Here is a 13,299-nt window from a genome sequence, read left to right on the forward strand (position 1 = left end):
TTTCCTTTCATATGAAATTAGTCATTTTAGTTCAGTACTTCACTCAATGGATAGCATCACAGTACCACTCGGTTTCAAGACTTCTACGATAAAAAAGTATGCCGTATTTAGTAGCTCCGCGCTGCAGTTTCGTATTTGACTATTATCATGCGCCTCATCTCGGTTTCAGATTTAAAATATCAGATGTCTTGCGTTTTCTAGGTAATCATCAGCAGCTGGAGATGTTCTCCATAGAGGACCATTTATAATTGTGTAATCGCATCAGGATTTATGTTGAGAAGCAGGGGCCAGGGAGAATCGTAACCGAGAAGGCGAGAGGGGACATATCTTGAGCTTATAGGGATACTTAGCCTTTGGCCAAGCATTCGAAAGCAAGAGATCCGAGCACATATACGAGGTAAAAGCCAAGAGTCCAACTGCACGTAAGTCTCTTACATTATTCCTATGTCTGCTTGTTCCATCTGCGTATACGATGGTGCAATCTGCAATAATTTGAATTCTGTGACATATTAAACATGGAAATATCCTCCGGTCATATTCGACTGAAATCACAACGAGTTGCGGTTTCTACTTGGAGGGGAAACTGTTAAAGTGATATGTTATTCTATGAGGTTGTACACGCTGTTATATAATTACAGTTCATTGATGGCTTAATCATATCGTACCCAGTGCATTTTGAGGGTATATGAAGATCAAATATGAATTGTGTTTCTTTTTGTAGCGTGTGTTACACACTGATGCTGTATAGCAAATACGGTACAGTTTAAAAGAATCATCTAGCAATGTTATTTATCAATTGTAAAAAATTCGTTAAGTTAATATTTCTTGATTGTTTAATATATCAGAATAGGGGATCTTTTGTAAGGTAACAGGGCCTTTCTGTCGATAAATTTTCTTTTGGAAATATTTAAGCAAACTACAAAAACACAAACGATAAGCTTCATCTTTATGTGTTATTCAGAAATGGTGTTAATTATTACTTGAAAACCATATCTAAGTTCATAGTTAACTGCTTCTGATCATTTTAGATCACGAGAAAGCAAGAATCCATTATTCGCCAAAAATACTGGAAATGCTAGGAAAATATACCAAGAGAACGGACACGAAGTAGCTGGATCAATACGATGTTAGAGGGAAGGAGGTTTTGTTTTTGTTCAGGTCCACAAGGCTTTTATTTTCCTATTTAGATTCTGCTGGGTTATGATTATGTGAAAATAAATAAATAAATAAAATGCAAACGATAATCTTGATCATCTGCATATGTTCTTCAGATATGCTCTTCACTATTACCATGATATCAAACTTTTTTTTAGTGTTTGAGATGGTAAAGCTCATGAATCTAGGATTGTACCCAACATGTTTGAACAATGATCAAGTCATGCTTGATGATTTAATTCTTTGCTCTTTTAATGCTACCGACTTTGGGAAAGTATCGGTGTGATATGATAAACTTTTACTGTGATAACCGGATATTAGGGAGTAATCTTTCATTATGCTTCTACCTAACCCATGCTCATTAGCTTCTCAAAATGGAAATCACATGATGATGTATCATCTAACATATAATTATCAGCTTAGTAGGCCTCTCAACCTCTCTCTCTCTCTCTCTCTCTTTTGAAGACAGTGGAGCTTAGTGGAGAAAAGGAGTCCCTGTTATATGCTTAAGAGCTCTGCGAGTGGTCAGCAGCGTCAATGAGGTGGGTGTTTCCTTTTCTCCTTTGCCTCTAATCCTGTCAAAACTTTTATTGACATGAATGCTTAGTTTAAGGTTGCAGTTGTCTGCACCGGAAGTCCCTTTTTTTTTTTTTTTTGCCTTTTGCTTTGTGATCTAAGGAATCATTTTGCTTTGAGTGGGTTTTCGGCATCATTAATGTTGCTGAATGCGACTGTCGATCAACCTGATGGCAGCCAGATGGTTGTTCGATCATCGTACTCATAATTATGATTTGCATGTTGTTGTCTGTTACAGAACAACTGTATGTGTTAATCTAATGCATGTCTCTCCCTTTTTTTTTTTTTTTTTTTTTGCCGAGACAATGGTAAGTGTGGCGGTTCGGTCGTGTTAATTAATTAATTGGTAATGCTTTCTACCGAGATCAAGCATTCATGTATCTCTACCGATAACTTCATATTTAACACAAATCACTAGATCTCTTCTTGCTTTGACGTGAAAAGAAGCTTTACACAGTTGTCAGCTTCATCTTTCAAGCGACGGAGACCGTGATTGAATCATGCTGGTTGATGCGCGGGGTCTTGTTCATCTCTAATAAAGCTATTCGCTTTATCCAAATAAAAATTCGCGCGCCGTAGATGAACGAAATATTATTTTCTGTTCTTGGGTGCAGACTTTTGCTCCTGGTTCTTGTGACCGCATCTCTTTACCAAGAGAGTTTCCGCCAGAAATGGTATGTAAAAAAAAAATTCACTGTAGCCTGTTATATTTACCCACTAGACTTGAATTGAATGCTCCTGTCAGAGAGAAGTTTACACTCTAGCCTGCTGTAGGGGTGGCAATTTATGACACGACCCGACCCGTTTATTATGGGTATGAGTCGAATTACATGGGTCGGGTCATAAACGGGTCAACCTGAACCGACCCATTTATTAAATGGGTCAATTCAGGTTGATCCGAACTGACCCGTATAAACTAACACCGACCCGATAACATCCACCCAGTAACCCATCGTCCCTTCGTCTCTCATAAACGAAGCCCTAGATTTCTCTCTCTCCTCCGAGCGGCGGCGAGCGGCAACTCTCTTGGTAAAGAACAACAGGTTGGACGGTGTAGAGAACAGTATTTAAATGCCTGTTTAGTGCGTTAATCACATCGCTAATGCTTTCGACGTGGACCGAACGGTTATTTATGATCCCTTCTTGCTTTGGTGTAAAACGAAGAATTAACTTAATCGAGCACCTTAATAGAGGCCGTGACCGAATTATGTTGTTCTACGTCTAGCTTCTTATTATCTCTCAAACTACCCACTTTAACGCAAAAATAAAAATTATGCGGTATTTGCCTTTTGAAGATGGAACTTTTGTGTTGGGGTGTTGACTTTTGTATCAGGGGGTGCTGATCTCTTTACCGAAAGAGGTTCCACTAGAGATAAAAAAAAAATTGTTTCTTCACCTTATGAATGAATGCCTGTTTGAGTGTTGACCTCATTGGGATTATGTGGTTGCTGTTTTTTAAAGCTCCCGTGACGACATCTGGAAACTATTCGGACGATACAGAACTCTACTTTATGGAGAGTCAAGCAGAATCATTTAGCTCCTGAAAACCTGACGATTTTTCAAAATTTATTTATAATGTGGTTAGGGAGCAAAATATGTGACTCAAGGACGAACAAATAGTACATATTCTCGTTGACCAATTTCTAAAAATCATATCATATCATACTCCCTTTAAAAGCACGAGTTCGGAAAAAAAAATTCATGGTCAATATTATCCTTAATCTTTTTAAATATTATATTGTTATCTTAATCTATTCTAATTATTTTATCTTCTTTGAATTAGTAACTAAATGATTTATCATATTCATAATGAGACTTAACATGTTATTAGATAAAATCTTCTTTGAATTAGTAACTAAATGATTTATCATATTCATAATGAGACTTAACATGTTATTAGATAAAGAAAATATGTTTGATATAATTTAAATGATTTATCATATTCATAATGAGACTTAACATGTTATTAGATAAAGAAAATATGTTTGATATAATTTAAATCCTTTACTTATTTTAGTTCGCAGAGAAATCTAAAAAACATATGCTAGCTAGCACCTAAATTTTTTGGGGCTTTGTAAAAAATATCCTCTAAGTTTTTAAAATTACAAAAACACCCCTACAAATTTAAAATATTATTAGAACATATTAAAAATTATAAATTTTACTTATTTCAATTCAGTGAGAAACTAAAAGTTTTTTTTACTTTGGAGAAATATCTTGTAAGTTTTAAAAATTATAAAAACACCCCTAAAAATTTAAAATTTATAAAAAACACCTTAAAAATTTCAAACCTATAAACACACTAAAAACCTACAAATAACACAAACAACCACCAAAAATTTATGGAATTCGCAACAAACACACTGAACTTTTTACAAATTGCAAAATAAAACCCTTAGCATTATAAAATTTACAAAAATCATGATAATTTCTAACCTAATGGTACATTAAAAATATAGGAATTACAAATATCCCTTACATAATTTATAATTTATTAAAAATACCCTTGAAGTTTTAAAAATTACAAATAAAACCTTAAAATTCAAAATTTACAAATAACACCCTGAGAATATTAAACTCATTAGAAAATTGAAAGAATAGGAATTATAAATAGTCTATAAATAATTTACAATCTGTAAAAAAAGCCTATAAGTTTAAAAAATTACAAAAAAAACCTTATAATTCATAATTTATAAAAACACCATGAGAATTTTTAAACTATAAACACTAAAATGAATATACAAAATTTCTAACAACCTCTAGAAAATTAAATTTTTACAAAAAATATGATGGCCACTTTAAAAGTATAGGTTTAGAAAAAACCTTTCATGGTCAATATTACCCATAACTTTTTTAAAAAACATAAATGTTTAAAAATCTATTAAATTTGAAATTTATAAAAAAAACACCCTTAAAGTTTAGCACATTGCAAATTACCCCTCTAAAGTTTAAAAATTTTCAATGGTTTTTTTGTAATTCCTTGGTTTCAATGTAATATTTAATAGTTTTGTGTAATTGTAAATTATAAAATTTTAGGGTGTTTTTTGCAATTTTTAAAAATTTTGAGGGTGTTTCTTTTGTAGTTTTCTAAATTTTCATTCTATTTTTAATGTAATGCATAAATATGTCAATTAATGATGATATTAAAGAGTAAGTTGCTCTTAAGATTATTAGGTCATAGTTAAGTGTACAACACATCACTGTTCCTAAGCAGTGTAATTTATATATGCAAAAATTTTCAGACAATCTATATAGTGGTTAAAAATGTTTTGACTCTAATATACTATTTTTTATAAATTGTATTTAATGTGAATCCATCATATAATTTTGATTGTAGTCATCATAATTATAATACATTTGATTAATTGATTATATAGTTATATAGACCATAGATTACTTTACTTTTTCACATGTACCAATATTTGGCGCTTAATAATTTAAATTATTACACTTAAATTTAATAAAATTTTAATTCCTATTTTTTTCTTGAGATTTATTCCATTAGTTACGCGTATCAAATTAGTAACTAAAATAATAATTATTTATGCTTAAATTAGGATGATTGTAGTTGGAAAATAATAATTATTTATGCTTAAATTAGGATGATTGTAGTTGGTCACTCACTATGGAATTTTCATGAAGATATATACCTTACTTTATGCTTAAATTAGGATGATTGTAGTTGGTCACTCACTATGGAATTTTCATGAAGATATATACCTTACTTTATATAACTATCTGCACCACACATGTATATTTTATAAATTTAGTTGTTAATTTAACATATTAAATTATTTTTCTTTTGTAGAAATTTCTTCTTTGACTTTGGATTGTGTAATCACTACATCATCATTTTAGCGTAAAAAAGACCTTACTTTAAATGATTTTAAGCCAATGTTTGAGTTGAACTGAAGTATATACTATTGCTGCTATGTTTATATATTTTTTTAAAAATCATGTCAACACTTTTTAAATAGAAGAGAATATTCTAACCTCTAATATTATAAAAACTAAATATTACCAATTGAGTGATTAGCAAAAGAGAACTTACATCAGAAAAGCATGAATAATAAGATAAAGAGAAAATGTAATGGTATTGCCAACAGTACTACAGATAGCAAACTACAATGTAAACTTAACATATTTGTGGAGCCTAACTATTGGCTATAAGCATTGATGTTTTCATATATGTACTTTATAATTTATTAAAAAATATCATATAATCTTATATAATAAAATTGATTTAATACTAAATAGTAATATCTTTATAATTTATTAAAAAATATCATATAATCTTATATAATAAAATTGATTTAATACTAAATAGTAATATCATTGTAATAATATCATTATATCTTATATAATAAAATTGATTTAATACTAAATAGTAATATCATTGTAATAATATCATTATTAGGAAAAAATCTTCACGAACCAATATGTTTTTTTACAACATATTAGCCATGCACTCTAAATTATTGTGTCTTTTATAGAGTCAAAAAGTTTGAATACGAGTCTCTAACATGTTGCTCTCATAACAACAAAATCTACTTTGTAGATGCAGATATTCCAGATGAGTTATACATTCTATATACAATACAACTGTCCTAGGCAAGTGAATTATAATAACATTTTTCATTCACATCGTTTAGGGTAAGATTTGATAAGGATCTTGTATTAAAGGAAAAAAATTATATTTAGAGCACATGACAAAATATATCATAATCTCTCTGCTCTAATTTCGCAAAAAAATAATTCTTCATACTTTCAGTTTTACTTCTATAATACAGAGAAGAAGCTATAAAATTGAATGAGAATATTGCATAATGTAAATATGAGTGGAACCATAACTAAAAGTTAATGTGAATATGAGTCAAATCATAACTAAAAGTTTAATGGACATATTGCAAGTAGATTCATATAAAAAATTCCTTTACGAATTGAATGATCACCCGTCTTTTGAAGACTTCAAGATATTAATAAACAAAGATGTTGTACTAGATTAATGTGTTTATAACTCACAAATAGTAGATCACGTGACTACAGCCTGGGTTGAAGAAGGGAACAATGATGATATTTCAGTTGAAAGAAAGAGAGAGAGATTATTGAGTTGATAATCAATCCCACAAAAAACTTTATTTTTTATTTTTATTCTATTTTTTATTAATTTATTAAATAATTATGATATTTAACCACGTGCGTGCATCTCAACTGGTAGTAATAATAACAATAATAATAGATCCCCGTAGTTTTTTTTCCCCTCTTGCAATACTTCCATATAACCCAGTCAATTCTTATAATTCTGACCCTACTTACCTAACTACTGCCCAAGCAAATCAAAAAAAAAAAAAAATTATCACATCACAGTTTGGATCAGACCAAGTTCGTCAAGGACGGAGAACAAATGTACAGGCTTTACAGTCACTGTCCCGTTCGAAACTATTAAAAGACTGAGCGCAAGAAATTCACACAGATTACATCACCTCTTAATTTCTCTCCTCGCGTTCCGCATCGGCCTGGTCCCGACTTCAGGTAGAACTCGACGTCGCTCACGCTCTTCCTCCCAAAGGCCTGCCGCGCCTGCTGGGACCTCTTACAGTGGGCGATCGCTCCCTGGACCGAGCACTCTTTGTCCGAGCTCACGCTGCTGCTCCTCTTGAGGCTCGAAGAGGACGAGGAGTCGGACGACGAGCAGGAGGAGGAGGAGGAGGAGGAGAATTGTTCGAGACCTCCTCTTGAGCACGGTGGCAGCCCCCGAGAACGATCTCCTGTGTGCGCGCCGCATTCTCCCCCCGCCGCCTCCCTCTCCCGATTCCTCTTTCCTCAGGTGCCCGCTCTTGGAGGAGCATTCCTTCGGCTTGGCGGCCGATGACGACTTGGAGAAGAGAGACTGAATGTAGGCCTTGGACGCCCTGAGCTTGAGGCGCGAGGGATGAGGACTGCAGCTGATGGACCTCAGCTTCTTAGCCACGACCTCTTCGACGCCGGCCGCCCGCGCCGGGGCCCGCGCGGGCTCTCTCGGCACCCGGCCCCTCCTCCTCTCTCCTCCTCCTCGAAGAAGAAGTCCTCGGCTGAGCTCGCCGCTGACGTAGCAGGACGTCGCGGGGGAGACGTTGCAGGACGGCGAAGGGGGTGGTGCCGCTGGCGGCCGTCGCCGCCTGGTTGTCGGGCTTCTTTTGGAGGAGGAGGGTCTCGACCATCTGGCAGGCGAGGGGGGAGGTGGAGGGGGAGGAGCTTGCCCTTGTAGAATATCTCGTCGGCGGGGGAGGTGGCTGTGGTCGGCCTGGGGTCTCTGGAACATTTGGAACTCGAACTCTTCCGGCGGGTCTCTGGAGGACATTTGGAACTCGAACTCTTCCGCGGTGCAGCACGTGTAGCACGTGGCGGGGTTTATGTCCATGTCTATGTAGCCTTCCTCTTCATCTTGGTCGTCGACATAGCAATGGCCTTCTTTCGCCATGTCAACGTGCTCCCTCCCTCTCTCTCAATGCTCTGGCTCTTGGACCTGTAGAGGGTTTTGGAGAGAGGTTGAGGAGAAGAGCATCCTTTAAAGAGGAGATGGGGCCGGGTAAAAATAAGAAAGAAATGAGGAGGAGCTTTGGAACTATGCGAGGGTGTCCAAGAAGGTTATTTGGACTTATAGAGGGGGTGGGGACCTGGGGGTTGGAAGGCGCGCCACGCTAAAATATGTACGTACGACGGAATTGCGAGATGCTTACTGGACAACTGATGATCTAGGAGCTGACCGCTATTTGATTAGTGCGAAACCAAAAAAAGAAAGATTCTTTTTATAGGGTGTTGTTGGGTGGGTTTCTACTCGGCCCCCCGCCGCCGCGTTACGGTTGACTCACATTCCCTAGGTGGCTGACCCCTTCTATGACCAACAACTGTCTATCGTTCGATCAATGTAAAACAGGAAGATCCGGAGATGGGTATAGTGTGATCTAGGAAGATCTCCTCTCTTGGACCGCTACCTGTCTCATGCGCAGAGTCTGTTGGATAGTTTTTCCTCTTAATTAGTCCCCACACGAAGCAATATGATCAAAGTTTTTTGTATATGATTTCTAAGGTCTAATCCTCTACTTACCTTGGTACTTGATTGGTTTTTTTTTTGTCTTTTCCAGCCTTGCTTCCGTCTTCAAGGCTTCTATTCATGCATCATTTATTTATGTCTCTAAATTGATTACACTTAATGCGGCAGCCTGAACAAGGTAATTTCAAATTCAAACAAAAGGCCCATCGCCCCAAAACCTGGAGTTTTGCGCTTTAATAGCTCTAGTAGTAATCAGGACTGACTAAATATGAGCATCGGAGCCTAGCTCTGCGGGTGGCTTGAAAGCAACATCTCAACTCCTTTTTTTTTCCGCTATTTTTATTTATTCAAAGATAGTTGTATGCAACAAATGTTACTAGTACATAAAATTGAAGAAAAAAAAAAAGAGGGACCACTGGCAAAACTGGCTACAATTATAACTTTGATCAGATCTACGGATACATGCAATTATAACTCTACGCAAATTTTACTTTTCATAAGGGTAAATTACAAATAAAATCCTCGCATCTAAGTCCTATCCTAAAGTTATTTGTAGGTATTTTTTGCACGTCAAATGCTAAGAGTTCCAGTTCCTCTTTTATATAGTTGCCTTTGCATTACAAAAAAAAAAAAAAAAAGATCACAAATAGAGGTCTTTAGTAGTTAGAAGATTGATTATTAAATTTATAGTGATAGTGATAGGGGTTAACTTTTCATAGTTTATCTTTTTTTTTTTTGTAATATATAAATGGCATGTTGGTGTGACATACTCCTCCGATTTGATCTTTGTTGACAAATAAAGTAGCAAGAATATATGGCTCCATCCCTGATGCTTTGATTTACTGACAATAAAAAAAAGAAGGAATATAAAATAATTGTAAAAATTCATAGTCTGAACAAGTGTATGAAGAGACTCAATTGATGGAATTATTCTATTTTTTTAATATCAATTCTTTGTCAGCTGGGGCCTGTTTGGTTATTTCCCAAAAAATCAAAAAATAGAAATGAAAACCAAGAAATCTTAAAAAGTACAATTTCACACATTTCCATCCCTAAAACTCACCCACAACATCTAATAAAATATTATTTTTATCTAACTCATCCACTATATCTAATAAAATATTATTTTCATTCAACAACTCATCCATCACATCCACCACATCTAATAAAATATTATTTTCATCCACAACATCACTCAACTCATCTCATCTCATATTTAAAAATCACTCACATCATCCAATAAGATTATGACAACTCATCTCATCTCATTAACATTTTATTTCTTTGTTTTCCTCTCAAAAAGCTAGGAAAACAATTTCCTTAAGTGTGAGTCACATCATCCAATAATATAATGACAACTCATCTCATCTCATCTATTTTCTTATTTTTAAGAAATAACCAAACAAAAGAAAACAACCTATTATAAGAAATAGGTTTCTTATAATATTTTCTTATTTTTAAGAAATAACCAAACAAAAGAAAACAACCTATTATAAGAAATAGGTTTCTTATAATTTATTTTCTTATTTTTTCCGCCAACCAAACAACATCAAAACAAGTTTTCTTAAAAAAACATTCACGTCATCCTATAATATAAGGTGACAACTCATCTCATCTCATCTCTATTTCTTTGATTTCCTTCTTTTTTTTAGCCAACCAAACACTCCCAAAACCTATTTTTCTTAGAAATAGATTTCATTTTCTTTGATTTCCCTCTTTTTTTAGGCAAACAAAAGCAGCAGATCCTTGTGCACAATGCTCCAAAGTGTTGCGTTACTATATCGTGTCTTACCATTATCCCCTCTGCTCTGTTCCTTTTTTTTTTACTTTTTTTTTCACATAGACCCTTAATTGTTCTGTAATAGCATGTGAATACTGGGAAGCTTTACGTTTCCAATTTGACGCCTCAAAATATTTGCTTTGGTTAAAAAAAAGGCGACCATTTTGTTATTCTACGTTTACCGGTCAGAATATATTGGGAATATCTCTTAATTATCTATAGCTGTTTTTCGATATCCAAATAACATGAGACGCGGATTTGAAAATATAAATATGAGCATGATTCTGGATACTCCTTGAATGTAGTAGCGTAGTGTTTGGTGGGAAAATTCGAAGAAGACAATTGAGAATTAAATTTGTATTATTCTCTCTGACAGACTGAGAAAAAGAATTAATTACAATTATCTCGATACAACTTCTTTCTAACAGACTTAGAAGAAAAATTACAAATCTTCTTGATCAGTTTCCCGATTTACAAAAGAGAGAAGGGATCGACGGAGACCATTCCCTTTGTTTAACCTGAGTTCTTCTTGATGTCGATGGAATGCTTCCCTCGAATACTTGCGTCGAGTTTATTTCCATTGACGATCCAAACGCTTCACCTCGTGGAACGTTGTCTTCGCCTCTTGACTCGATGTCTTGGACGAACTTGCAAAGCAAGTTTTAGAACTCTGGACGAGTTTAGAAGAACTTGCAGAGCAAGTTTTGAACTTTGATCGAGTTGAGAAGAACTCTTAGAAAGAGTTCAAAAGCCAAGCCGAGTAATCTCAAAGACTCCAATGAAAGCCTTCCAAGATGATCCAAGAGTTCCTCCAAGTTGTCGATCTCCAAAGTTCCAAAAGATCGATCTGAAGATCCAAAGATTTGATCTGCTCCAAAAGATCTATTCTTTGCTGCCGAAAAGAGGATTCGAAGCCGTCCCCAACTAAGCTGGATTTTCAGCTATTTATAAGGGATTTTGGGGTGTAATAGCCCCTTAATCCGATCCTTAATGCGGGCTTAATTGCCATATTAATCGGGTGTAACAGCCCCTTAAACCGCTCCCCAGATCGTGGGTGGAAAATGGTTTTTGGAACCGTTTGAACGAGTCAAACATAGTGATGTGCGTTCTGGGTGTGAACTTGCGTTCGAACGCATGGATTCGAACTGCGTAAGCGGCTGAATCTGAACTGCGTCTGTAGCTTAAGAACGTTGCGTTTGTGCTGCGTTAGCGGTTGAAAACGCTGCGTTTTGTTGATGGGAACGCAGTGGTTGCATTGTTTCCACTTTGGAACGTAGAGGCGAGCCTCAGACGAGCTTGGCAAGCTTCAGGCGAAGTATAATGTTCAGACGAAGTCCCGTCTTGCAGATGGACTTCAGAACATGACTTGTTGCGAAGAACAGGTCATAAATTTAAAACCGTAAGTCAGAATTGGACAAATTATATATAAAAATCGACTATCTCGATAAGACGAAGCCGACCAAACCGACCCAAACCCAAAGGGTTCGGTTTGCTCCCATCAGTTTTGCCAAATTCCTTACGGTTTGAGAGATATTTGCGTTTTGATTTGAATAGACCGTCAATTTGTAGTCTCCTTTGTTAAAGCGTTGCAAAGATCGTCATCTTGTAACCTTCGTCTTGGCTCCTTGAAAATATGAGAGTCATCAGATTGTAACTCCCGATGTTGATTATGAAGGCTGTTGGATTAGGGCTTTCATCGGCAGTTTTCGTTTTAACTGCCTTCCCACGTTTCAAACTCCGTTATTTTGGCAGTTATCCACGTGATTCTCGCCCACGATGTTTCCCACGTTCTTGAACAGTTAGTGGCACGTGTAGGGCAGTTACAAAGGCGGTTTTGACCATCTGAAAACTATCTCACGTGCGAGACAGTAAATTCTGTCTGAGACAGTAAAGACTGTCTCGCGCGGCGAGACAGTCAAGTCTGTCTCGTACGGCGAGACAGTCAAGACTTGTGTTCTTCTGCCTTTTTGGATGATTTCTTCTTGAGCTGTATTTGGATATCTTTCAGCATTTTTTGACGCCTACAACTCCCAATGTTGATTATGAAGGCTGTTGGATTAGGGCTTTCATCGGTTGTTGTGAAGGTCGTCATATTGTAACCTTCATTGATCTACATGAAATTTTTTAAATTGTAGCTTTATGGAAACCGTCAAATTATAACTTCCATCATCGGTGCTTGATGAAAATCAACTATTTGCAGAAATATTTAGACAACCTACACGTAGCTACTTATATCTCCTAAACCGTTTTGTAGCAATTACGCCCCTTAAAAGCTTAGACAATTTCATTATCTACCCTCATTTTAGAGCTAACTTGAGGGATTCTTCAACCTAACGGTAAAACAGTGCGTCTGAAGTTCGAGGGGTGTAAGTGCTAATAAAATAATTTACGTTTCGTGTAATTATGTAAGATCTTGAGGGTTAGATATGATAACTCCCCTTTCGCGCATCCTGGTCGCTGATATCACTTACAGGCTCTATCCGACAGCCGAAGGTGGGCGGAGTATAAAAACTCATAAAAAGACTCGTGCACTCCAGAGCTCGAGGCCACTCTTTTCCTTTCCCCCCCTGCAGAGCAACAAATAAAAAAATTTGCAAAGCCTTCCCCATCTACAAACTATTGAAATAAAGAGCTCCAGGGGGGTTTAAGACCAAGTCAAATGGTGCTGCTCATCATTCCTTTATTAGCTTCACGGTGCTGTTTACACATATAAATCCTCAAATCCTTATGTTTTTTTTTATTTTTGTACCATTTA

General features: G+C 35.8%; 1 protein-coding gene across 1 annotated transcript; it reads right to left on the minus strand.

Moving 5' to 3' along the window:
• LOC109829661 (probable membrane-associated kinase regulator 4) lies at positions 7,071-8,191 on the minus strand. Its single transcript, XM_020396711.1, is given in 7 exon segments — positions 7,071-7,453; positions 7,455-7,720; positions 7,762-7,801; positions 7,803-7,855; positions 7,857-7,934; positions 7,936-8,060; positions 8,143-8,191. Coding segments are annotated over 7 exon segments (891 nt in total). The 3' UTR covers positions 7,071-7,173.

The sequence above is a fragment of the Asparagus officinalis genome, chromosome 2 (genome assembly GCF_001876935.1).
Source record: "Asparagus officinalis chromosome 2, Aspof.V1, whole genome shotgun sequence".
NCBI classification, from domain to species: domain Eukaryota; kingdom Viridiplantae; phylum Streptophyta; class Magnoliopsida; order Asparagales; family Asparagaceae; genus Asparagus; species Asparagus officinalis.